Source organism: Montipora capricornis, chromosome 4 (genome assembly GCF_036669925.1).
Source record: "Montipora capricornis isolate CH-2021 chromosome 4, ASM3666992v2, whole genome shotgun sequence".
NCBI classification, from domain to species: domain Eukaryota; kingdom Metazoa; phylum Cnidaria; class Anthozoa; order Scleractinia; family Acroporidae; genus Montipora; species Montipora capricornis.
This window is the reverse complement of record NC_090886.1, coordinates 37,624,988-37,650,505: the sequence shown is the minus strand read 5'-3', so window position 1 is coordinate 37,650,505 and position 25,518 is coordinate 37,624,988. Positions and strand designations below refer to the sequence as shown.

The 25,518-nt window shown below is 39.9% G+C and overlaps 2 protein-coding genes across 4 annotated transcripts in view; one reads left to right on the top strand and one right to left on the bottom strand.

Moving 5' to 3' along the window:
• The window catches only part of LOC138046899 (lysophosphatidic acid receptor 1-A-like), a 390,671-nt gene that overhangs the window by 49,798 nt on the left and 315,355 nt on the right, over positions 1-25,518 (top strand). The gene's annotated exons all lie outside the window — the stretch shown is intronic.
• Positions 18,058-18,684, bottom strand: LOC138046651 (uncharacterized). The gene has a single exon (XM_068893252.1). The coding sequence runs from the start codon at positions 18,682-18,684 to the stop codon at positions 18,058-18,060; it is 627 nt and encodes a 208-aa protein (XP_068749353.1).

Genomic DNA, 25,518 nt, shown 5'->3' with positions numbered 1-25,518 from the left:
TCGACTTTATACACACGTTTGAATCGTCAACATATCTGAACCACCAGCGGGGGGAAGCCGTAAGTGTTGACAAAGCCTGAACCTCGACGTGTTCCATTACCAAGTCGGCGATGACTATGCTCTCGGGTGAGCCCATAGCGCAGCCGAAAATTTGGTGATACAGAGTCCCTTCATATGAAAAGAAGCTGTTGTACAGTACGATTTTCGTCAGCTGTACAACAGCTTCTTTTCAAGGGGTATCGGACAGGGTAAAACGCACACTGCAACATTTCAACATAAGGACTGCTTTTAAGCCCATACGCACACTTGCTTCTGTCTTCAAAAAACCGAAGGATCGTCCATCGGAAGAAAAAATAGCAGGCATCGTTTACAGGGTTGAATGCAGAGACTACGATTTCTCCTACATTGGTGAGAGCAAACGGTGTTGGGCTTCGAGGAGAGTGGAACATGATCCAGAGCGTGCCGCGAGTAAAGAGTCGGCAATCCGACAACATGCCGAAAGAACCACGCACGACATCCATCCACGCTACGACCAAATTCTTGAAAGGAATGAAACTAATTACAAGCGCAGAATTTTTCTGGAGTCTTTACACTCAAACATTGATAAGAACTCTGTGAATGAAAGAATGGAGTTCCCAAGGGCATATGTGCCGCTGTTAAGATCTCTTGGGAGCCAAAATAAGAAGCAGTGATTTTTGAATTTTAGATTCATTGTCCCCCGAAGAAGAACCAGAGATACGGTTCGAAAATTTGGGAAACCTTTTTAAGTTTAGATCAGTTTTAAGCCCCCCCTTTTTTAGCATTTTTATAAAACTCTTTTTTGTCTGTTGTACCGGCTGACGAGCAACAGCGTTGCAGACGCCGAGACTCAGTCTTTCCAAAAAACCTAGAGTAAGTCTCTTTTGAAAGATATTTGTTTTCCAAATTTCTTGATATATCCTTTTGCATGTGCTTGTGTTTTGTCTCTGTGGTCTTAAACTTTAATGCACTGGCAATGCTAAGACAAAGTTTCCAGAAAGACGATGTTAAATTTTGTACAACTTTAATGACCGTCTAATTTAATTTCTTTTTTGGAACGCTTCATTTTTATTTCTCACTTTTTTTCCTTTACAGAAATGTACCAAATGGATTGGACAAATCAGCTAACTCTGGCAGATGTGAACTTTTCTTTACATTCAGAATCATTTCAGGATTATCGATCGTAACTGGAAAGAGAATTTCCAGCGTGTTCTCTTCCAATAAAACAATAAGTTCATCCTCTGAATTAATCTTTGATGGTAGCTCTGAAAAAGCATATATCCTGTCTTTCTTAACTTGAAGTCATGATTCAGTATTAAGAAAGAAGACAAAGAATCAAAACTGCTGTACAATTAACTAACGATGCCGTAAAATCACTGACGCGACATGCTTAAGGCAAACAAGTCAAGTCACAGACGCCGGTCTACTTGGCATCCGTGTTGACAAAAACGTCTTGTGCTTAAGCTCCCTATTGGCATACATGGATAGGTGGACGTACCTACGTAGGTCGATGACGTCATGGTCATAAAACCAAAATTTCTCGCATCGGTAGGTTACCAAATTTCCGCCGAAGGCGCGCGCGCAGAGCGCCGCTACAAATTCTGTGGTGAAAGGCAGCGTCACAACAAAATAAAAGATTGTACAGCCTACAATAACCAGTGCGTTTACTGCAAAAAATGACACCATTTTGCATCGGTGTGTGTGGGAAAATAACATGACGATTCAATTCTTCGGTTAACGGAGAGCGGTGAAAGCTCTGCAGGATCCATCCTCAGGCCTGAAGAAATTTAAACTGTTCAAGTCCAATGGTGGCCGCTAGTTTGCAACTCTAAATTTCTTCAACGAAGAAAGCAAGCAAGAAAACTTTTGAAATACCAACTGGGTATGGGCTTAACTTCTTACCTATCAAGCCATCATGATTTATTGATTAGCACCTAATATGGCTATCCTCAAATGGAAGCCAGCAATACAAAGCTTTAACTGTTTAATGGCTCTCTCATCAATTTTCTGGGACTAATAGATCTTAGAGTCACTTGCGGTGGTCGAATGGAAGTGCTTAAGTTTAAAAAAGATGGCCGTTCAAACAAACTAATGTTGTCTGCTACCACGTCACCTACCAATAGCTAGGACTCCTGAAGATGCACTCTCAAGCTGAAATATTATACCCTTAACCCCACAACAAGTCGTTCAGGACTACAGGATCGTCTTTGAGGGACTGGGCCACATTAGATGTATTTACCAGCTTTGTAGTCGACCCGGCATCAGTACCTGTTCAGCATGCTAGTAGGCGTACACCCGTAGTCCTTCGAGAGGAATAAAAAACTAAAGTTGCAGATCTAAAGAAGAAACGTGCACCAGGAAAGAGGAATGTCCAACACAGGATAAGTAACTTAGTAGCAGTAGTAGTAGTAGTAGTCGTATGCAAGCCAGGCAAAATTAGGATTTGCTTTGATCCTCCAGAGCTGAATAAGGTCTTCAAACGTTCCAAATATCACATTTCTGCAATCGAAAAACTGCTACCAAAACTATGCAAGGTCAAGGTTGCCATTTTTAAGGAAAGACCACGTGAACGAATAACGTATTAAACCGACATCATGACATGACATCTCCCCTCTAGCTAATGAAAGGAGTAATAAACATGCAATCAAAAATATCGACATTGTCCACTTTTCATTGATCAAGATCTGTCACAGTCATGCAAAGTTAATGTTTCAGCTGATAACAACAACTCGGATTAGCGATGTACTAAATGATTAATTGCGCTTAATCAACTAATTATATACAAAGTCATTTAACCTTAGTGGTTGTACAGCTCTACCAGATCTAGTGCGTATAATACAAGGGGACTGGATGGTGTCACTTTCTGGGCACTTTGTGATCCCTCTGTCACTTATTGGACTCGTGGATTGTGCTTGTGTTACTATCAAGGGTCCTGATAATGTCTCTCGTCTCGTCTGTAGGGAGTGCCTTTTGTGGTCACAACCACTGATCTAGGGGTGTGAGCATGTTTGGTAACTGCAGCAGGTTTCCAGCCTTTCTTTGTTTTTAGTCGAACAGTGTCACTCACCCGTTTTGACAAGAGGTAGTGACTTGGCGCCTCTGTCAAAGTACAGCTTCTGTTTTCTGTTGAGCCAGGAGCTGGGACTTGGCATCTGTTGGAATTCTTGCATCCAGTAACTGTGTTGTAGTGAGAAGCTTGATTCTTAGCCTTCTGTCAAAGAAAACTATGAACTGGGGAATAGCTCAGGCCAGTTATCGGGGCATTTCTGCTTTCGAGCAAGGCAATGTATGGGCTAGTGCCGTCTTCATAAGCTCTCTTTAGTACAGATTTGGCTGTTCCAATAGCCTTTTCTACTTGTCCATTAGCTTGTGAGTGCTTGGGACTTGTAGTTGTGTGTCCTAAAAATCAATTTTTATTTTTCTTTGGATTTCAAAACTATGTTAATTAATCAGTACGTGACCCAAGTTTTAAGCCTCGATTTCAAAAATACACCTGTTTATTTTAACTGGAATTTCCTGTTTAATGGTCCGCCATTACTAACTTTAAAATCTTGAGGTAGCTGGATCGAGGAGAAAATGACATAAATGACTCAATAGTTTAAGAATGCGGCTAAATTAATATGCAGCACGGGAGTTTTGGGTTTTCAGACTTCTAAACTCCTGTATTGAATATCTCATAAGCTGCGTTTACACACCGGAACTTGAAGATACTGAGTAAATGACGTCACTTTTCCCCAGATCCGACCCTCTGAAATCCAATCGGTCAGTTTGGAACGTGAGTAATGACTTAAGTCGATTTCTTGCAATAACTATTCTCTCAAGGTGTTGCAAGATATTCCACAGACGCTTCTGTCTCGAATGTAGCTCTTACACAGTTCACCAAATTCGCACGTGCTTGCTTTTGTATGCAGCTCGGTTACTTACTGATCGATGCTCTCGGTCGGTTCCTGAATCCAAGTAAAGAATTTGTGACGTTCAAATGTAATGTTCCGCCTCGGATTGCAATAATTTTCAAATTTTTGGAGTAAGACGTCAAGGTTTTGACCCGCGGTCGATAACGAGAATGTGTTGTAAATTTCCAGTGCTTCTCCGAGGAGATGAAGAAATAAAGCGACTTGTTGCTTCTCAGGTTTTTCTCTTTGAGCAAAATTTTCGTGCTTAAAACTGTGTTTGAATTCAAGGACTTCAGACACCATGCCATGTTTAATGAAAGACCACGTGAACGAATGACGTAATATCAGAAACCCATGATGGTTGAAACGGGCAACGGCCCCTTTTGTGCTGGAAAACAAGCTTCTGAATATTCAATTTGCTAAGTACTATATTTGGAACAACAAGAGCGAGGGGTTTCCAAATATGGTACTTAGCACTGAAACATTCAACCAATCAGTTCGCACTGAATATTCGGAAGCTGTGAACGCACGTTGCACGTTTCAACCATTATGGGTTTCTGGTACTTATCATGACAAAGGCCTTTAGCTCATTAGATGCCAAGAATGGGTTTTACCAGATCAGCCTTGACACGTTTTGGGCGTTATCGCTATCTAAGAATGTCTTTCCAAATAAATCTGGCGCCTGAAGAGTTTAAAAGTAATATACAATCAAGTGAGGACGGCTGCGGTCAAGCACCCTCTTCTGGCAAATTATGAGTATGATGTCAACAAAAAGGTCTCGATACAGTGTGATGCACGTGAAAACAGACCAGGAGAGACACTCTTCAAAATGAGCAGCATGGCGCCTGTCGAAATCACTTACTTCCACTGAGCGCAGGTATGCACAAATCGAGAAAAGGTGTCTCGTAACAGCGTTTGCTTGACAGACATTCAGCCAGTACATTTCACGCAGAGAGAAGGTCAGAGTAGAGACCGCTCATAAGCCACTTCAATCAGTCTTTCAGAAGCCGGTCCTCAACGCTCCATGTAGACTGCAGCGGACGCTGCACAGACTACAGGGTTTCAACTTGAACATTAAGTACAAAAACAGTCCACTAATGTACATAGCTGACTGGGTGTCTAGAGCCTATTTGGCCCACCCAGGAAAACAAGATGAAGAATTCCCAGACTTTTCCTTGAAAACAGACGCCTTTTAAGCCTCTCAAAGGTCTTCAATGTGTCCAGTGAGTTACACACAGTTACAAAAGGCAAAAGGCCTGGCCCTCCAGTCTCTTGGGTGAAAAGTCGTAGTAGGGTAGCCAGAGTTGAGGCGTGATGTGCCCATTGCAGTCCTAGAATATTGGACCTACAGAGAAGAAATTTATCTTCGTAACGGTCTCCTGTTCAAGAGTCAGCACATCATTACCATTGAGAACGGAAATCCTTGCAAGAAGCCATGCTATTCATCTCGGAATTGCGGGATGTTTGCGAAACGCTAGAGACGTCGCCTTCTGGCCTGGAATGAACAGCGACCAAAAGCAAGCAATCACCTATTGTTCTGTATGCGCAGATTTTGAAGTAAGGAGCCTAAAAGTGCCGTTGCAGACACGGAAATTGCATATCGTTCTTGGAGTCCTATGGTCGTAGACCTATTTGCCCTTCAGAGGAAAGAGTACATTTCAGACTTTCATTAGAACTCAGGGACCCAACTTCGCCATGAAAATTACCAAGAACCTGTTCAAGAAAGCACTCCGCAACGACAAAACACCCTGGCTTGTCTTGCTGGGGTAAGGAAACATGCCCGAGGAAAACATTGGATCAAGTCCAGCACAGCGAATGATGACTCGTCGAACTAAGACCCGTATGCCGACAGCTGCAGCCCTTCTCTATTTTCCCGTCGATGAAGAAGTAGAAAGTAAAATAAAGCAGAAGAGACGGAAAGCAAAGCTTTATCATGACCAGTATGCAAAGCCTTTTCCGTAATTGGAAATTTGGCAAGATATCAGGGTCGCTGAAGTGCAGAAAGGAAAGAGTTGGCAAGCGGGATCTCAGAAACCATGGGTCGGAACAGGCAGTTTCTCAAGCTCAGCAACAGTCAGCAACAAAAGCAGTCCCAGACAGCACCGCCAAAGTAGTATGTCTTACTTTGCGAGAGTTTTCCTAAAGTGCAAAAATTCGAGCAATTACCAGTTCAAGTGTTCCCAATCCTGCACCCAACTCTGTGTTAGAACCCGTACCAGAGCCATCACCTGGACCTCCACCCGTGAAGAAAACCTACGCTAGGATTATGAAGCTGCCAAAGCTTTTAGACTGTTGTGGAAACAGACTTGCTGATTTCAGAACTCTCTAAGTGTTATTGTTTTCTTTAATTACTTATTTTGTTACTTTCAAAGGGTAATAATTAATTTCTTAAAAAGAGAAAGATGGTACGATACTGACTTTTATTGTGTTAATTGTCTCATTTATTTTCGTGGTGACTGTCATGTGAACGTTGTATGTGCATATCTGGTAAAAATATTGTAAAGGTTGCTCTATTTAACAAGTCAACCCTGTTGATTGGCCACAGTGTATTCAAGATGGCAAAATCTCGAACAAAGGGAATGTGACTTTGAACCATGAGTGAGTGTTCTAAATTAATACTTGAGGCAGTCCCGAGGGCGCAGTGCAACGACCAAGAGCAATAAAACTCCTAAGGGTTCACCCGCCAAGCACTCTGGGGAGTCGAACCCCGCCTCACAACTAAAGCAAATTCATAAAAGGCAATAACCAACCCTGGCCTATACAAGTCTAAATCCACAAGCAAAATAAATGAGAAGTCTGTGGCTCAATAAGTCCCAATCATGTCCAAAAACCGTAATTGCTAGATGAGACCCTCCCGGGTTAAAAACCGTGATAGACCAATTTGAAAAATCCAAGACCTCAACAAGTCCCCATGGAATCATATTTACTAGATGGATACGGTCTGAGTCGAAATCCATGAAAAACCATTGCCACATTTATCCAGTCAAAACTCTTCTGATGTAATCCTTTTTGTCTACTTCGGCTTTTTCTTTTTTTTAAGTATCCACTTCACCTTAAGTTCTTCATTTTTACCCGAGCTTCTGTCATTGATTGAGTCACTTCCGCACTTCTCAGTCCTTCACATTGTTTTTTTAATGTATGCGTCACGTGACGCTGAAAGCTGGTATTGGTACTTCTAATGAGTTTTCTGCGGCCAATGACAGCTATGCCACCACCACCATGCTTTCCACTGCACAAGAGACGTCAGAACTCAATCACGCCTGTGGCCCTATGAGTAGCTCTTGCTTATTAGCTATTTGCTGAAAAACGCTGTATTATTTCGTCTTCATAACATTTAATCGACAGAAAATTCGGGGGAAAAGTCTTAGTCAAACAAAGGAACTTGAATGTGAACGTCGACCCTGCGGATATGGTAGAACTAAAGCATTTCATCACATTATCAATGTCCCCACACAGGACTCTTGTTGGGTTCGGGTTTGAACCGCTCAGGATGAAGGCGGTTGAAACTCGAACTCAACAAACAAGTTGATCCTGTCAGTTTAGCGTTACACTTTTAAACTTTACCGTTATGTCAGTTGTGTTTTCTATAATATTGTTGGTTAGGTGAATTTATCCGCTTGTAACGAACTTATGTAAACTCAGAGCACAATTAAAGACTAAAAAGACTAGATAAGTGGAATATTTCGTTCGGATCTACCGAACTTCGTCGTAAGTGATAGCTATATATACAGATCACCTTGTAAAGATTTAACTCTTATACTCACTATGGCTGGTGATATGATATTTGAAACATCGAAACATGTTACTTGAATTCAAAAGTGGCAGCATTTTTTTTTTCAATGTATTTATTTTTATATAAATTTATCCACTGATTGCTCAAGCCGGAAATATTTCAAAACTGCACTGCTATGAACTCAATATGCTTTCTGTTATTTACACGAAGAGGTGGAAAGGGTAACTATTTACCATGAGGTTAACTACTTTACTCATGAAAATCAGTTGACATAATCTTACTTTTTTTCCTCAGATTCCTACAGAATAACAACATTACCTTTTTGACGAGTGGAATTTTTGCCAAACTTGACAATCTTAGATATTTGTAAGTAAGACCAGTGAAACATATTTCAAATCACAGCTACCATAGTTTGACCATGCCTCACCGTTTTAGCTATCTGATGTAACAGCCTTGGGTGAACGTCTTGCTGAAAACTAATTGCAATATCCCTTTTCGCTCTAAAATTCTTTAGAAACGTAATGTGTATAGGCAATTTATTGTTTCAATCAGCAACTTTTTCTGTTTTAGATTATTGAGTGGAAACAAACTTCAAGAAATCCCAGACGGGGCCCATCGCTAGAAATCGGGGACATTTTGAGCCCGCTTTCAATAAATCCTGTGGCAAATTGGTCAGGAAAGCGAGTGCAAAAACAACGAAGAAATGTAGGACGCTGGCGATATTTTTTGCTTTCTTGGCTCGATTTTGCTCCACAACCCATAGATTGAAAGCTAGTTTTCTGTAGTTTTGTAATCATGCGACTTTGTTTCACAGCGGTTTTCCAACTAAACAATATTCTTCTTCACTTTGGTCAACCTCGAACCCAGGCTCTCTCCCTCTTCTTCTCCCTGAAGAGAGAGAGCCTGGATTCGAGGTTGCATTTTGGTTTCCTTTTTTTTTGTCATCGGCGGTTTATGAGCCCAAGGCTAAGCTTTTCAATCAGCAGTTATGACCATTTTTTTGCGGGAGTTTCTAGCTTTACACGAACTTTTAATAAGCATTCATGTCATCTTTCCTATGTCTGAAATCCTTACAAGTCAAAAGCAGTTAAATGCTCACTTAAAGAAACTTTTCTGGCGATAAATCACTCTTACACTATATATCTGCACAACGTAAATGTGGGCTCAAAATGTCCCCGATTTCTAGCGACGTTCAGGAATTCAAAGTATCTTCGAGTAATGTATGTCAGTCAGTTAAATCAGGCCACAAGCGACCATACCCGGCCATTCGTGCGTGAAACAAAGAAACGCTAAATTATGTTTTACCTTTGCGTTAATCTCAGGTTCCTTGTCACATGCGTAACTTTAAATCTGTGGAAAAAAACCGACTTACTTGATAATTTTTTCATCCCCCAACAGACTGCTTTTTGACAACCCCATCAACACAACTGGAGAGCGGGTGTTCACTATCCAAAACCACAATCTAGCAATGTAAGTCATGCAAGATGACATACTGTTGTTGATCCACTCCCGGATCAACACTGATTAGAAAGTGCCATGATAGTTACATCAGCGAGTGGATAGAACTGAAGTCTTCGCCGTTCAAACGCCCAAAACGTGAAAATTTTTATTTTCCTATTTGAAAGTCCATATTAAAAAAAAATGAACTTTGGCGAAACTCTCTTTCCATTCGAACGACAGGCGAATTTTCTACAATTTTTTAAAATCGCTCAAATTGTCTGCCATTTTAAAAATTGGCACACAGCTCGCTCAAGTAATCCCTGGACATATGACCTATTTGAAAATCCTCAGTTTTGCTGCTGTATTCGCTTTCGGATTTACAGCACCTTCCTCGATGATAGACATAGACATGATAGCTTTTTTCTTAATTGAAAAAAATACTGAAAACTATCGCAGAGAGATACCTTTGCGTTGATCACCTAGAAAACATAGGACCTACGCCAACAAGCATTCCTTAATCTACGTCACAGCGATCCTGTGAAATCCTGACCAGCTGAAGGAGTATATCAAATAAAAATAGGATTTTACACATCGTGCAAAATTAGTGTCTCGTTTTGAAACCGTATGTTCTCTTGGGCACGACACATCTACCAATTCTCAGAATATCTGTGATCTTTTCACCCGTGCATGCGACGTTCATTCATATAACACTAGATTTTCTGATGTTGGTAACTTATATGTTAATAAATCAAGACTGAGTATTCGACTTAATTCGTTTTCCGTTTTCGGAGCTAAGCTATGGAACTGCCTGAAGCCTGACTTGCGCAAACTTAGAAAAAAAAACCTTTTAAAACAAAATTCACCAATTTTTACTTCCGGTGCTTGGTGATAAGGGTGATTATGTTGTTGTCTCAAAATTACTAGTCATCATTAATCACACCCTAGCTTTCATTATTAATTACTTCCTTATGTTTCATGTCTTCTTGTAGGTTTTTGCAACTATTTATTTTATTTTATTTTCATTTTAGTTATTACCTGATTTACTATTAATCTAATTTACCAAATTTGATTTTAAGATACACACCCCGCCTCGATTAACTTTGCTATATGCGGCTTGTGTATTTTTTTTCAATTTGTTAAATTTAAACTTTGAAATAAAATGATGATGATGATGATGATGATGATGATGATGATGATGATGATGAATCGAGGCTGAATTCTTTCGCAAAAGTTCATTTTGATATGGACTTTCAAATAGGAAAATAAAAATTTTCACGTTATGGGCATTTTTAAAAACTGTAATCGGTAGGCCATGCCTCAAAACACCTGTTGTGGGAATTTAAAGAACCGACACATAAACGAAAAAAATAGAACATTGAATTCCCGGAGGGGTGGTTTGCCCAATTAATTTGAGAATACCACGTGGGGAGCCGGAGTCCTGTTGTTTTTACCTTTCACTTATTATAAATGAATAAATAATTTCTTCTTTACCTTTAACTGAGAACTGAGCGACTTTTCACAACTTCAAAGATAGGCTGTAACCGCTTAAATAGAATTGTGGGACAATACGATGGATAGCACTATGAAAACTTTATTTTGCCAACTCAAAATCAGTAACTCGGATAGAATTAGCAAAGTAATTATATCTTCTGCAGATTCATGATTCGGACGAAGCTAAGGACATTTGGCCTGGCATCGTTTGACAATAGCAAAAATATCAAACCTGTTATGTAAGTATTTATGCAAAGACATTTGAGTAATTTCCTGTGGACAAGCTTGAACTGTAACAATTTAAATTCATGCCTAATTTATCGACCGTTTCTATGTTATCTATGGGCATTATGTTGATCGTTTTTCACGGAATTTAAGTCAACGATTAAACGACACTTTTTTGGTAGTTTAATCTTTTAAAAAAAATTTTTTGGAAGCAATGAAATGCCTCTGAATACTAATGTAGCTCTTCCTAGACTAAAAATGTCGTACTTTGTAAAATTTCGAAGTAAAAAGGACACAACTTGCCGTTGGCCGAATCGAAAATGGAATAAGGAGTATGTAAAGCTATCTTTCTTCTTCAAAATCTCCCTGTGTTTATATACTTCGCGCTTGGGAAAGCGAGTAAAAGGCAAATCTCTTCGACTATTTCGGTAAAATGGCGTTCTTCCTTTGTAATTGGAGGCCCCGATAATATCTCCGTGATTTGAATATTCCGCGCAAGTGCCTTATGAATAATTCATGATGCCCGGCTATTCTGCGCAATGCAGAGAATGTTCAAAATCAAGCGGCCCGGTCTGCCATAGGCACTTGGTTACACTGCTGAGTCCTAAAAACTTTATGTGTGCAGTTCCTGTGGCATCTTGAATAGCAGAGCATGAAAAGATTACTTTGAAGTTTTTATAGATAAATTGTGACCGAAGTTATTTTCATTTTTGGGAGAATAAACCACACAATCATTTAACTGTAAATACACTCTATTACTTCTATTGATGTTTAAGCTGCAATGTGCCCCTGGGAAGGATGGAAAACTAGTCCTAGGCTTCTCCTAGGCAGGATTCGAACATACGATCGCCCTAACACCGGCCGGATACCCCTACTAAGTGAGCTACTAGATATCCTTGGGTTCTAGGTAGTTTATCTAGGTCCTGAATGGACAATTTGTCTCGCTGGTCGGCGGGACATACCATTGCACCTTAAAGGGGCATGTCACGGCAGTGCAGTTCATTTTGTGTACTTTTAAAAATTACTCACTCCTACTCGCTATGCAACTTAACGTTCACCCAAAAATTGCTTTAAAACAACGCAAATTAAAGCTTCGTGACATAAAAATGTCTCGTGCACACATGATTTCATTTACAATAACAGAGATAAGCTTTGAAAAACTGCCAGGCTGAACAGTTTTCAAAACCCCAATTGCAATCCATTTTAAACTACTTTAATTTTGCCCATCCCTGACTCCTTTTGTATTTGCTGTTCAAGTTATTCAATGTTTTAAGTAGTTATTTTCAGTTTATGTTACGCTTGATTTGGTTGCCAGTTCCCAATCGCTGAATTTGGCTTTAGTCGTACGTAACACAGCGCCTTTTAAATATCAATACACCTTATTCCAAAATGGCCGCCATTTCAGTATTCTTTGTTTCCATGCAAATTGGTTAAATATTTTGTTTACGTTTGAAAACGAGGCCATAAGGTCCAATTTGCATTGAAACAAAAGAAAACTAAAATGGCGGCCATTTTGGAATAAGGTGTATAATCGCATTTGAAAACTTGTAGGTATACTTTATAGAGCCCGCAGACCAGCGGGACTCATTGTCCATTCAGGACCTAGAGAAACGACCTAACTCCACAGGATTTTCTAGTATCTCAGTGGGTAGAGCATCCAAGCGGTGTTACGGACATCGTTGGTTTGAATCCGGTCGAAGACTCTGATTTTTTAGTTTTCCTTTTGCCCTTTGCCAAGCAACTAGTTTCCCACCTAATAAGTCTATCTTGAGCCTTTCATAAACGGGATTGAAAGGAGGTGCTCGAGAAATAGCTTATGCATACCGAGTCTTATGACATGTGTGACACAGGACCTTTACACCTGACTTTAAATACACAAAGGACCTAAAAAAAAAACGGGAAAAAGGTAGAGTGTAAACAGAACTTATCGATTGTTGTCTTAATTTCACCCACATACCCATTATTTGTTTGGTATGCACTCTCAGTCACTCCTTGCAATGCTAGGCATGGGAAGACAGGCAATGCGATGCCCTCGACTATACAAAATATATTCATTTCCCGTGTTTGCCGTGAAAAGTTAAGGATGTTTCTTGGAAGGTCATGAAAATCTTTGCCTCAGATAGACTGTTTGACAGCACCGAAGCTCTGTACGCAAAGCTACTAGATATTAAAATTGTGTTGACTTGACAGTTGAGTAATTTTTCAGCGACAACTTATTAATATATACTTAGTTTTCCGCTTGATTGCTGATCTCTATCATAAATGAAAGGTTTTTAGCTAGACACTAAACGTAATCGATCTGGTTATGTCTCCCCTAAAAGCTGTGCCACGTTGTTTTAAATCAACTGTATTGCGTTTAGAACTTTGAATGGAGGCAAAATTGGCACCATCGAGTTTGAGGAATACTGCGTTGTCCACCTGTGAGTACCTTAAAAGTTAATTTACCTGTGAAGCCAGACTTTGAGATTTCAATATAACTTTACACCGACAGAAATTTAATGACAACTATCTCAGTTGCAGAAACGGTGAACAACCATGACCAGGCTTGCAACATTATTGTGACAAAATTTCGAAACAAATCCACTTCTATTGTCCCTCCACGCTTTGCAGTTTATTCTGGGTCTTGTTTGAGGTGACTCACAACAAATGAAAGTCAATAATTTTAAATTTCCACATGATTAAGCAACAAAGAATCCTCAATACCACGTCACTCTTTCAATGCAATTAGTCAGGCCTGGGTTGCTCGAAGCATGGTTAGCGTCAACCAGTGTTAACTTCTGCGTTAAAAACCTATTGGTTTTGATATCTCTTAACCAACGGTTAGCGCTAACCAGGCTTCGAGCAATCGGCTCCAAACGTTAAGAATAAAGCATACAGTAATCATTCAGTGGACAGATTAAGTACTTTTTTTTCTTGCGAAACCACTGACAGTCAATCATGAGGCTTACTCGACTACTTATTACACTAGAGATTGAACATAGTTATGCGGAATTTAAAACTTTCACCTCAGTACGATTGTAAGTATATCTGACGCAACAGAGAAGCTGCAACAGTACGTCACTCTTATAATGTACATAGTCAGGAGCCAGAGACTGAGAGCTTACAACTTCTGGTATTTGCTTCTCAGCTGTTTCATAAACCATATGTTGAAAAAGGTTCTACAGGTTTCTTTATTTCCACACATACAGCCATACAAATTAATAATACATTTTCTACAGAAATGTGGAGGTTTCCTTGCCAAAACGCACAGGGTTGATATTGTTCGCACACCTAATCTAGCATTTAATACAAGATAATATTATTATTATTATTAATGTTTAATTTTAAATGGCAGGTAGACATGCTAGTCTACGTTTTGGAACCATGAAATAAAATAAAATATACTGTAATTAAGTTAATAAATACGTTTGAGGCAAAAAGTAAACAAACTAACTAACGAAACAAAACAAAACAATGCCACAATACAACTACAACTAAACAAGACGTCACTCTCGGATTTCGGACGTAAGCAGATAATATTTAAGCTCATTTCTAAAGCTTTGGAGAGAGTAAACATTTTTTGTATGTAAAGGTATTTTATCCAATTATCGGCTGCGGCAAATCTAACACTGAATTGGTGATAATTATTTCTTGGCCGAGGAATAAACAAATTTTGGCTTGATCTTGAACGTGCACAATATCGGTGGGCCTCTCCGATGTTCGTGAAATAGGAGTCATAAATATCAGGGAGCAATTATGTTATTTTGATTCAGATTTTGAAGTTTGTCTACAAGCTCACCCATTTGCAATTTACTAATTTGAAATATATTCAATATACCTAATCTAGTAAACAGGGGTCTGCTATGATCTCCCTGGCCTGATTGTGTTGTAATCCTTAGTACTCTATTCTGTAGCAATAGTAAACAACTCAATTTAGTCGGGTAGGTACTAGTAGTATAGGGGGGATGGATAGACGAATTTTATTCATGTAGCCAAATAGATTCAGGCGGAGGTTATAATTAAATGCATGCAACGTTGTTGTACGAGGGTATACTCAAAATGCCGACCGGTGAAAAATTCTACCACAACCGGTTTTTGGATTAGGGTTTATAATGAAATGCATACCACGTAGGTGTACGAGGGTATATTCAAGATGGCGGCAGGGGGTTTGAATGAACTGCACGTCATATATTTGGTTTGAATTGTATTATAATTTTTCTTTTATTTGGAGTGAAAAAGTGTGTTCTGGTGGTACGGTCCCGCCCAACCAGCCGGATAGTGCCGCGCTTATACAGGGAAAGAACAATAGAGTAGCTAGGAACCAGTCAAACAAGTTGAAGCAAGTTTAAGGGTTGGTTAGAAAAACCAGTTTTGAAGATGATGAGTATCCAAAAGGGTCTCCTTAATAATGTAGACTAGAAAAAACCCGTCAAACCGGTTTGCTTTTCATCGTTACGGCACACTCAGAAATAGACACGTGTATAAAGGTAATGGAAAAAATATTTCAATTCAGAGATGGACCGAATGATCGAACAGCTTTGGAGATGGACCCATTAACAAACCGTTTGCAATGACTGCAATTGCACAACAAAATCGTAACCTTACTGCATGAACTTTGGGATAAGATGAATAAAGGAGGCAGTCACAAAGTTGAAATAACAAGTGAGGAAGATGGAATGGAAGTCACATCTCAATTGCGCATTCGAAACTCGAATTTTGAAATCTTAGAGACTGATTAAATTTAAAGAGCAACGAATAATACTACTGGAATTTGACATACTTACAAATCTAGCTATTGAATCCATCCCGCGGTAAGGAATCAAACACTCGTTTGCGCATTCGAAATCATAGAAACTACTTCAATTTGAAAGGCAACGAATAATACTACTGGAATTTCGCATATTTACAAATCTAGCTATTAAATCTAGCGCGCGGTAAGGAATCAAACACCTGTTTGCACAGTCGTTTTGCACATTCGAAACTACTTAAATTTGAAAAGCAACGAATAATGCTACAGGAATTTCGTTTCAAGGCGAACTGTCTCTTTCTGGAAAAGTGTCCTCAATTGTACCATCTACGATGGCGTTCTATTACACATTGACGGCTCCAGTTACTCATTTACTATTGTATAAAACGCTGTTTAAAAATTACGGACAAACGTAGATCATGCTTCTGCCGCTATAAGTGAAAGATTTAGAGAACAACAAGCGTAGTTTCGTAAAATATAATGATCTCCTAAATTTCTATTTTACCAAATTAAGAACAAAAGTAATTTATGCGAATGCTTTAAACTCTTAAACACGCCAACGGTGCTGCTACTGTCCCACTGCTGGGACTCCATTCATAAAACTTTATTTCATACCTAATATAAGGACCTTATATTTATTCCTAAACTTGAGGAAGTGTTTGAGGATAGCGAAATCGACTCTCGTAGGAGGATGCCAAAAATTCGAGCCAGGATTCGAGCTAGGATCCGAGCCAGGATTCCAGCCAGGATTCCAGCCAGGATTCGAGCTAAGATGAGCTTTCTCCGCTATTTATTCTAGAATTTCTCGGTTAGGTTAGGTCTCGAATCGGTTAGGTTAGGTCTATTTAGGTTGGTTCTAGTCTAGTTAGGGTTAGGGCAGGTCTCGGTTAGGTCTCAAATCCTGGCTCGGATCCTAGCTCGGATCCTGGCTCGAATCCTAGCTCGGATCCAAGCTCGGATCCTGGCTCGGATCCTAGCTCGGATCCTGGCTCGAATCCTGGCTCGAATCCTGGCTTTATTCTTAGTTTATCTCCTCTTAGAGAGTATTCCATTAAAAGGATAACAATTTGACCACGAACAGAAGCTTTGCTTTTACTAATTTGTAACTATTTCAACTAAAGCGTATCAAATCGGTAATTACGCAAACACTAAAAATCATGGTGTAAATTAAAGAAGTTGCGATTGATCCGCTCGAGTTATTCATTTGCCGTTTGTGTGAATAGAGAAAATCACTGAAATCGGGACACAAGTAAAACAAGAGCTTTTTTATCACAAGCCTGGGCAAGCCAAGACAGTGATAGATAATGAACAAAACGCATCCTGCATTACAAGCAATTCAGGAAAAATAAGCCAAGCATTGGTTTCATGAAGTGTAAGCAATACATGCATGACACTAGTACTCGTCGAAGAGCCTGTCAAATTGAAATAAAACCATTTCGTGCCAAAGAGGCCGACAAACAGCCCCAGATTTATTTCAGAACACAAATCTCGTCACGATGAGTGCACAATAACACAAGGCCTTAACCACACGTCTGGACAAGCTAAGGCTTATGGACTTTAATTGTGAGCACGCAGTGTTTGATCCAAGAGGCGAAATATCCCACAAGAATTTCTTTAAAATGGTTCTGAATTATAATTAAGAAATGGAAAACATTCGAGACCAGAGTAGCTCAAACGATTTTATTTGCGGAACGGTTCAGTTATTAGTAAACATACACCAACAAATACTTCAAACGTTTTACTGAATTAACAGAAAACGCTTATCGCAATGTGATATTTGCGAAAAATAGTTCTCTTTAAACAAACGAACCACACAATACATAATCGTAGCAGTGATTACCTTAATCCAAAAACGATCTCTGAAAAAAGCATTCTTGATAGAAGTGAGCATTGCCTTCGCGAGTAAGAAAGAGTTTTTCAAGACGTTGTCCAGGTTTTACAATATTTCCCAGCTTGGATGTTTTGACTTTGTAAACAGTCCCGTTAGTATATTTCGAGTGAGATTGGTTACTGAGGCACTTTTGCTCCGAGCAACTCCAAGTTGCTGCGAGCAAATATGAGTACTGGTAGGTCCCTGTAGGGTAAGCAACTTGTAACGACAGAGTTGCTCCCAGCAACTCCGAACAACTCCGAGCAGCTCCGAGTAAACATGAGTAGGTCCCCGTTACGAGGTGGGAGCAACTAGCAACGACAGAGTTGCTCCGAGGAATTCCGATGATCTCCGAGTAGCTCCGAGCAGCTCCGAGTAAATATGAATAGGTCCCTGTAGGGGGAGCAACTGGCAACGACAGAGTTTCTCCGAGGAACTCCGAACAACTCCAAGCAACTCCGAGCAACCTCCGAGCAACCTCCGAGTAGCTCCGGGCAAATATGAGTAGGTTCCTGTAGGGAAAACAACTAGCAACGACAGAGTTGCTCTGACCAACTCCGAGGAAGTCTGAACAAGTCCGAACAGCCGACGAGCAGCGTTGAGCCTTATAGGTCCTCTTGATCTAAGTGCACCAGTGCCAAAGGAAGTAATGTTAATGTGATTAAGTGTACCAACTTTCGCAATACTTTCTCTTCCTTGCTTCATACGAAAAGTCGTTATCTTGAGTCAATTCCGTGTCCTTAGGAAAATGTTCTAGGTCGAACAGACTGTTCAGCAGGTACTTCCGCTTACTTATAGCAGCTTCTACTGCCTCTGCATAATCCATGTCATCATCGTCCTTAAAACTACGTATTGTTTGCATAACCTTCTTGTGCACTGGATCAGTTTTGAGGTCGTGGTACCACCCTACATATTGTAAATACAATTGTCGTAGCTTTTTGCGGTAAACGGGAAGCAGATGGTTAGCAGCTTGAACCTGAGCATCATCCTTTGGTAAACCCTGACGTAAATTTTCTTGCACCTGTCCTTCCCAAGCTGAGTTTAGATCACTGATAACTTCTTCTCGTAGTTTATCCCATGGATCAACTTCCTCATTTTCTGATCCACTCTCTGTATCGCCATCATCAGTTTCTTCCCCACCATCGCCTTCGTCCTCGTCACCATCACCAACCTCGTCCTCCTCGGCTTCATCTCCATCTTCATTTAAATTATTCTCTTCATCATCGTCCTCGTAATATTTTTCAGCTCTTCGTCCCAAGCTCCCTTCCTCATCTGAAAAACTGTCCATTGTTTCTTCATCATCAAATCGTGTCAATCTCTTTTGAACTTGCGCCTAAATGCTCTCTGGCATAATTGACCAGAATGCATCATTCAAAGTAAGGGCTGAAAACTAGTGTTTCTTAAGAAATTTTGAGAGGTGTGTTCTGAGCTTTTGTTGTGATATTACCAGTATATAGCGACAAGAACAATGGATTGGCCCCGGAGCCAATGAGGTAGAGGTGACATCATAAACGGCCAATGAGAAGCCACTGAAGTTAAATCAAGAGGGCTATTATTCCCGAACGTTTCTGGGTATGGTAAAACCGGTTTTGGAAATAACGAGATACACCTCACGTACGACACCAGTTTTGCCTTGAGGGAAAGTAGACATTTTGTTATAAAATGTGCAAGTCTTACTCGTTGATTTTCATGAGATAACACGTCTGAGGTTCTTCATCAATCTGCACCTACTCGAAAGCCCATTCGGCCTTCAAAACCTCCCACCAACAAGAAGAAACTATGCAAGGTTGGTAAGAAAGAAGTTGAATCACTGTGTGAAGCCTTTGATGCTATGGCAATTGAGGTTTTGCCCCCACCCCCCACGGTAGATACGAAAGAGCAGGAGAAAAAGGAAATCCCGGGCACTGTGCATGTCACAGAGTAGACCTACCAAGAAGGCGAGCTGTGGCAGCTAAAGGAACCCGCCACCGTCGATGAGCTCATGGGGCAGATCCCTGATGACTCACCGGTGGAAGTTCATGCGACATGCCCTTTTCACGGTTGTTTGTGAATTGCTGGAGCATAGGATGTCAGACAATGGATTTAAATATGTGAAATGCCCTGAGTACCCGTGTGCCTTCATTGCGAATCACAAAGAAGTACTCAATTACTTACAAGTGGTAGACCCACAAAGGTACGAACACCTTGTAATAAACATTGGTAAAGAGCACTCCAAATGGCCAAAGATGCTGTGTACCTGCGATAACCCTTACTCTTTGAAACAGAGCAAAACTGTAAACAACCCTGGACGCATGTATTTCAGCTAAAGGAGCCGCACATGTTCCTACTTCCAATGGTTGGATGCTCCCTGGAACCGCAAGATCCTAGTCTTCACCCTAGAGAAACTAAATCCTCCCCCACAACAACCTCGATACCTTGGCTTTCAACTACGAATGATGGCTTACCAACCAAAGAAGAAGCAGACCGTAACGCCATTTCGATATCACCAGTACAAGCAGAGTGGAAGATCTCTCGAGAGCACACCCCAAGCATGCCACCGTCAGCCTTTCAAATGGCCTGTCACTTGGCCCAGCGCCTATCTGATGGATGCTTTTCAAAGGCCACATGAACTGTGATTGCTCAATGTTGTAAAGATTTTTTAATTGGTTCAATGGTGCAATAAAAAATAAACACAGACATTTCATTGACGTATTTGTTATGGAGAGGCTATTAATAGCCGGTTACGGCTTATATACCCTCCAAAGTCAATGCCCTATTGCTTTGAAATTATTATGGCAAAGACCTACACATATTTGTTCGCAGCAACTCCGAGGTTGCACGGAGTTGCTTGGAGTTGTTCGGAGTTCCTCGGAGAAACTCTGTCGTTGCTGGTTGCTCCCACCTCGTGACAGGGACCTACTCATATTTACTCGGAGCTGCTCGGAGTTGTTCGGAGTTGCTGGGAGCAACTCTGTCGTTACAAGTTGCTTACCCTACAGGGACCTACCAGTACTCATATTTGCTCGCAGCAACTTGGAGTTGCTCGGAGCAAAAGTGCCTCAGTAACCAATCTCACTCGAAATGTACTAACGGGACTGTTTGCAAAGTCAAAACATCCAAGCTGGGAAATATTGTAAAACCTGGACAACGTCTTAAAAAACTCTTTCTTACTCGCGAAGGCAATGCTCACTTCTATCAAGAATGCTTTTTTCATAGATCGTTTTTGGATTAAGGTAATCACTGCTACGATTATGTATTGTGTGGTTAGTTTGTTTAAAGAGAACTATTTTTCGCAAATATCACATTGTGATAAGCGTTTTCTGTTAATTCAGTAAAACGTTTGAAGTATTTGTTGGTGTATGTTTACTAATAACTGAACCGTTCCGCAAATAAAATCGTTTGAGCTACTCTGGTCTCGAATGTTTTCCATTTCTTACTTAATTATAATTCAGAACCATTTAAAAGAAATTCTTGTGGGATATTTCGCCTCTTGGATCAAACACTGCGTGCTCACAATTAAAGTCCATAAGCCTTAGCTTGTCCAGACGTGTGGTTAAGGCCTTGTGTTATTGTGCACTCATCGTGACGAGATTTGTGTTCTGAAATAAATCTGGGGCTGTTTGTCGGCCTCTTTGGCACGAAATGGTTTTATTTCAATTTGACAGGCTCTTCGACGAATACTAGTGTCATGCATGTATTGCTTACACTTCATGAAACCAATGCTTGGCTTATTTTTCCTGAACTGCTTGTAATGCAGGATGCGTTTTGTTCATTATCTATCACTGTTTTGGCTTGCCCAGGCTTGTGATAAAAAAGCTCTTGTTTTACTTGTGTCCCGATTTCAGTGATTTTCTCTATTCACACAAACGGCAAATGAATAACTCGAGCGGATCAATCGCAACTTCTTTAATTTACACCATGATTTTTAGTGTTTGCGTAATTACCGATTTGATACGCTTTAGTTGAAATAGTTACAAATTAGTAAAAGCAAAGCTTCTGTTCGTGGTCAAATTGTTATCCTTTTAATGGAATACTCTCTAAGAGGAGATAAACTAAGAATAAAGCCAGGATTCGAGCCAGGATTCGAGCCAGGATCCGAGCTAGGATCCGAGCCAGGATCCGAGCTTGGATCCGAGCTAGGATTCGAGCCAGGATCCGAGCTAGGATCCGAGCCAGGATTCGAGACCTAACCGAGACCTAACCTAACCTAACCGAGACCTGCCCTAACCCTAACTAGACTAGAACCAACCTAAATAGACCTAACCTAACCGATTCGAGACCTAACCTAACCGAGAAATTCTAGAATAAATAGCGGAGAAAGCTCATCTTAGCTCGAATCCTGGCTGGAATCCTGGCTGGAATCCTGGCTCGGATCCTAGCTCGAATCCTGGCTCGAATTTTAGGTATCCTCCTATGAGAGTCGATTTCGCTATCCTCAAACACTTCCTCAAGTTTAGGAATAAATATAAGGCCCTTATATTAGGTATGAAATAAAGTTTTATGAATGGAGTCCCAGCAGTGGGACAGCAGCAGCACCGTTGGCGTGTTTAAGAGTTTAAAACATTCGCATAAATTACTTTTGTTCTTAATCTGGTAAAATAGAAATTTAGGAGATCATTATATTTTACGAAACTACGCTTGTTGTTCTCTAAATCTTTCACTTATAGCGGCAGAAGCATGATCTACGTTTGTCCGTAATTAATTTTTAAACAGCGTTTTATACAATAGTAAATGAGTAACTGGAGCCGTCAATGTGTAATAGAACACCATCGTAGTTGGTACAATTGAGGACACTTTTCCAGAAGGAGACATTTCGCCTCGAAACGAAATTCCTGTAGCATTATTCGTTGCTTTTCAAATTTAAGTAGTTTCGAATGTGCAAAACGAATGTGCAAACAAGTGTTTGATTCCTTACCGCGGGATGGATTCAATAGCTAGATTTGTAAGTATTTCAAATTCCAGTAGTATTATTCGTTGCTTTTCAAATTTAATTAGTCTCTAAGATTTCAAAATTCGAGTTTCGAATGCGCAAACGAGATGTGACTTCCATTCCATCTTCCTCACTTGTTATTTCAACTTTGTGACTGCCTCCTTTATTCATCTTATCCCAAAGTTCATGCAGTAAGGTTACGATTTTGTTGCGCAATTGCAGTCATTGCAAACGGTTTGTTAATGGGTCCATCTCCAAAGCTGTTCGATCATTCGGTCCATCTCTGAATTGAAATATTTTTTCCATTACCTTTATACACGTGTCCATTTCTGAGTGTGCCATAACGATGAAAAGCAAACCAGTTTGACGGGTTTTTTTTCTAGTCTACATTATTAAGGAGACCCTTTTGGATACTCATCATCTTCAAAACTGGTTTTTCTAAACGACCCTTAAACTTGCTTCAACTTGTTTGACTGGTTCCTAGCTACTCCATTGTTCTTTCCCTATATAAGCACGGCACTATCCGGCTTGTTGGGCGGAACCGTACCACCAGAACACACTTTTCCACTCCAAATAAAAGAAAAATTATAATACAATTCAAACCAAATATATGACGTGCAGTTCATTCAAACCCCCTGCCGCCATCTTGAATATACCCTCGTACACCTACGTGGTTTGCATTTCATTATAAACCCTAATCCAAAAACCGGTTTGGGTAGAATTTTTCACTGGCCGCCATTTTGAGTATACGCTCGTACATTAACGTGGCATGCATCTCATTATAACCTCCGTCTGAATCTATTTGCATACATGAATAAAAAAAAAATTCGTCTATCCATCCCCCCTATACCACTAGTACTTCCCCATGGGACCCTGCAGTACGACAGATTTCAATAAATTAAACTATATTATAAACATTTTAAATATTCAAGGTAAGATAGGAACGAACTTTGTAAATGATTCCAACACATTTAGGAACTTTCCGTGAAATGTAGTCGATGTGAGAATTCCACTGCAAGTCTTGGTTGATAGTCCATACATTAATATCAATATTAACACCACCGTTGAATAGATTTAAGGCAACTCTCATTTGCCTTAATAAAAATAATACAGTGACTTGTTTTGGACGTGTTAATCGTCAATCTGTTTAACGTCCAATCCCAGAGAGCATCAAGTTCTTTCCTCACAACAGATCATTAAGGTGTTAACATTTTCATGGGAAACTAGAACATTCACGTCATCAGCATATAAAATAACGTGAATTAATTGTTATATAAATTGAGCATCGTTGACATAAATTGGAAAAAGTATCGGCCCCAAAATTGAGCCTTGACTGGGAATTCCAGTTGAGATTTGCAAAGGATCCGAATCTGTACCATTTACCGAAACATATTGCATTCGCCTGCGTAAGTAACTGCGAAACCAATCTGCTTCTTTCCTCTCGATTCTGTAATTATCAATTTATTGAATCGACCTTTTTAACTGAGAATCGTTAAAGCAAAAGTTTCTATTAATCATGAGCCTTTCATATTTAACAGATGACAGCCCTTCAGCGTGATTGAGAAGGGTCACTTCTATGATCCAGAATTTATTAATTAAAGATCTATCTAAAACTACAATGCTTAATTCTAAGAAGATTCCGTGGCTTATACTTATCCACGGCTATTATGGGAACCAAGCTTTCCTTGTTATGAGTTCCCGGCGTTGAACTAAGAGTTTTCTTTAGGTATTTGGCATTATTGGCGTAAGTGTCATGCCGCCTTAATTAATTATTTCAATCAAATACTTCGGGAATATCTTGTAGCTAATAACAGAAGGAGGAGACAGTTTAGAGCTCGCTAAGATGAACGGTCACCTTAAGTACTTTAGCACCTAAAAAGCCGAATAATTGAGAGGAGTGTTTCCGATTCTATTCTTTCTATTCTTGGAAATTAGAAGTAACTATATATCTAAGGGCTTGGCACTGAGATTGCAGGAGGCTTTGACCTTTTTGTTCATAAATTACGGTAATAAAGAGGGCATGACAGTACTGCTTGACTGCGAAACCACCTTGTTTCTAGCGTGTCCTGTTTCAATGACCATATTAGATTAGAATAGCTTCTCATCTATTTTTAATTTCAGGGGTGTAGAGAAAGATGACTCCGAATTTATAGATGTCTTAAATGAATATGGTTACATGGATGGAGCTCTGAGGAACGCGCTTCTTCAGGCTGGATTCGCCAAATATTATGATGAAAGAGGCTCCAAGCTTCTCCCATGCCCGCGTGGTACTTTTGTTAATATCTTCGACACCAGACCAAGGTGCAAAAAATGCCCTGCTGGTAAGCTTACACAAATCCTATGCTTTAAATTAGCTCATTCATGCATACAAGAATCGAAAACCAAGAACCGCTTTAAAGTGTGAGAGTTGTGTCTTAAATGCGTGAATTTAACATTAAAATTTATCAAATTAAGTTCTCAGACATGAAAGTTTCCACTCAGTCATTACATTAAAAGTCGCTTGATTAATGGTGCACTACTAACGTTCCCATACGAGGAATCTTATTTTCATTTTCCTTATTTCTCAGTCACTCAGGTCTTATCTTATTCCCGGTACAGTTCGTGTGGCCAGTGGGTATCTGTAACCTTACGTATAGTTATAATTTCAATAAGCCATCAACAGACCTTATTCACGATGGCCGCCATGTTGGATTTGCTGTTATCATGCAAATTAGCGACACACTTCTGAAGCGGCAAACAACACAACTTCGAGAGGTTATAATGAACATCTTAGCCACACAGATGATTTGTTTCACGTTCATTGAATGTTTATCACCTAAGTAGTAAAATGGAATGATTATGCAAGTTACTTCGATGTTTTTTTTAGTGAAAAAATGAGCAGATAACGAAGTAGAAAGTCAAAATGTCAAAGGCAGTCAAAGATATAAAATTATTATAAAAGGTACTTAATTCTCAATTCTAAAATGTACTTTAAGCAATGTTATTTCAATATTTCGACGAGCCGAATTTCCGCAATTTGCCTTTTTTCCAATGTTTGCCCCCCAGCATAACACATGGCTAATTTGCATAACAATGTGAAAACCAACATGGCGGCTATCTTGAATAATAATAATGATGGTTTATTAAAAATATTCAAAAATAAAGCACCCTAGTGGTGAAATACATGTGAATTTACAAAATTGGCAGGCTGGTAGACCAAGTGACGCAGGCGTA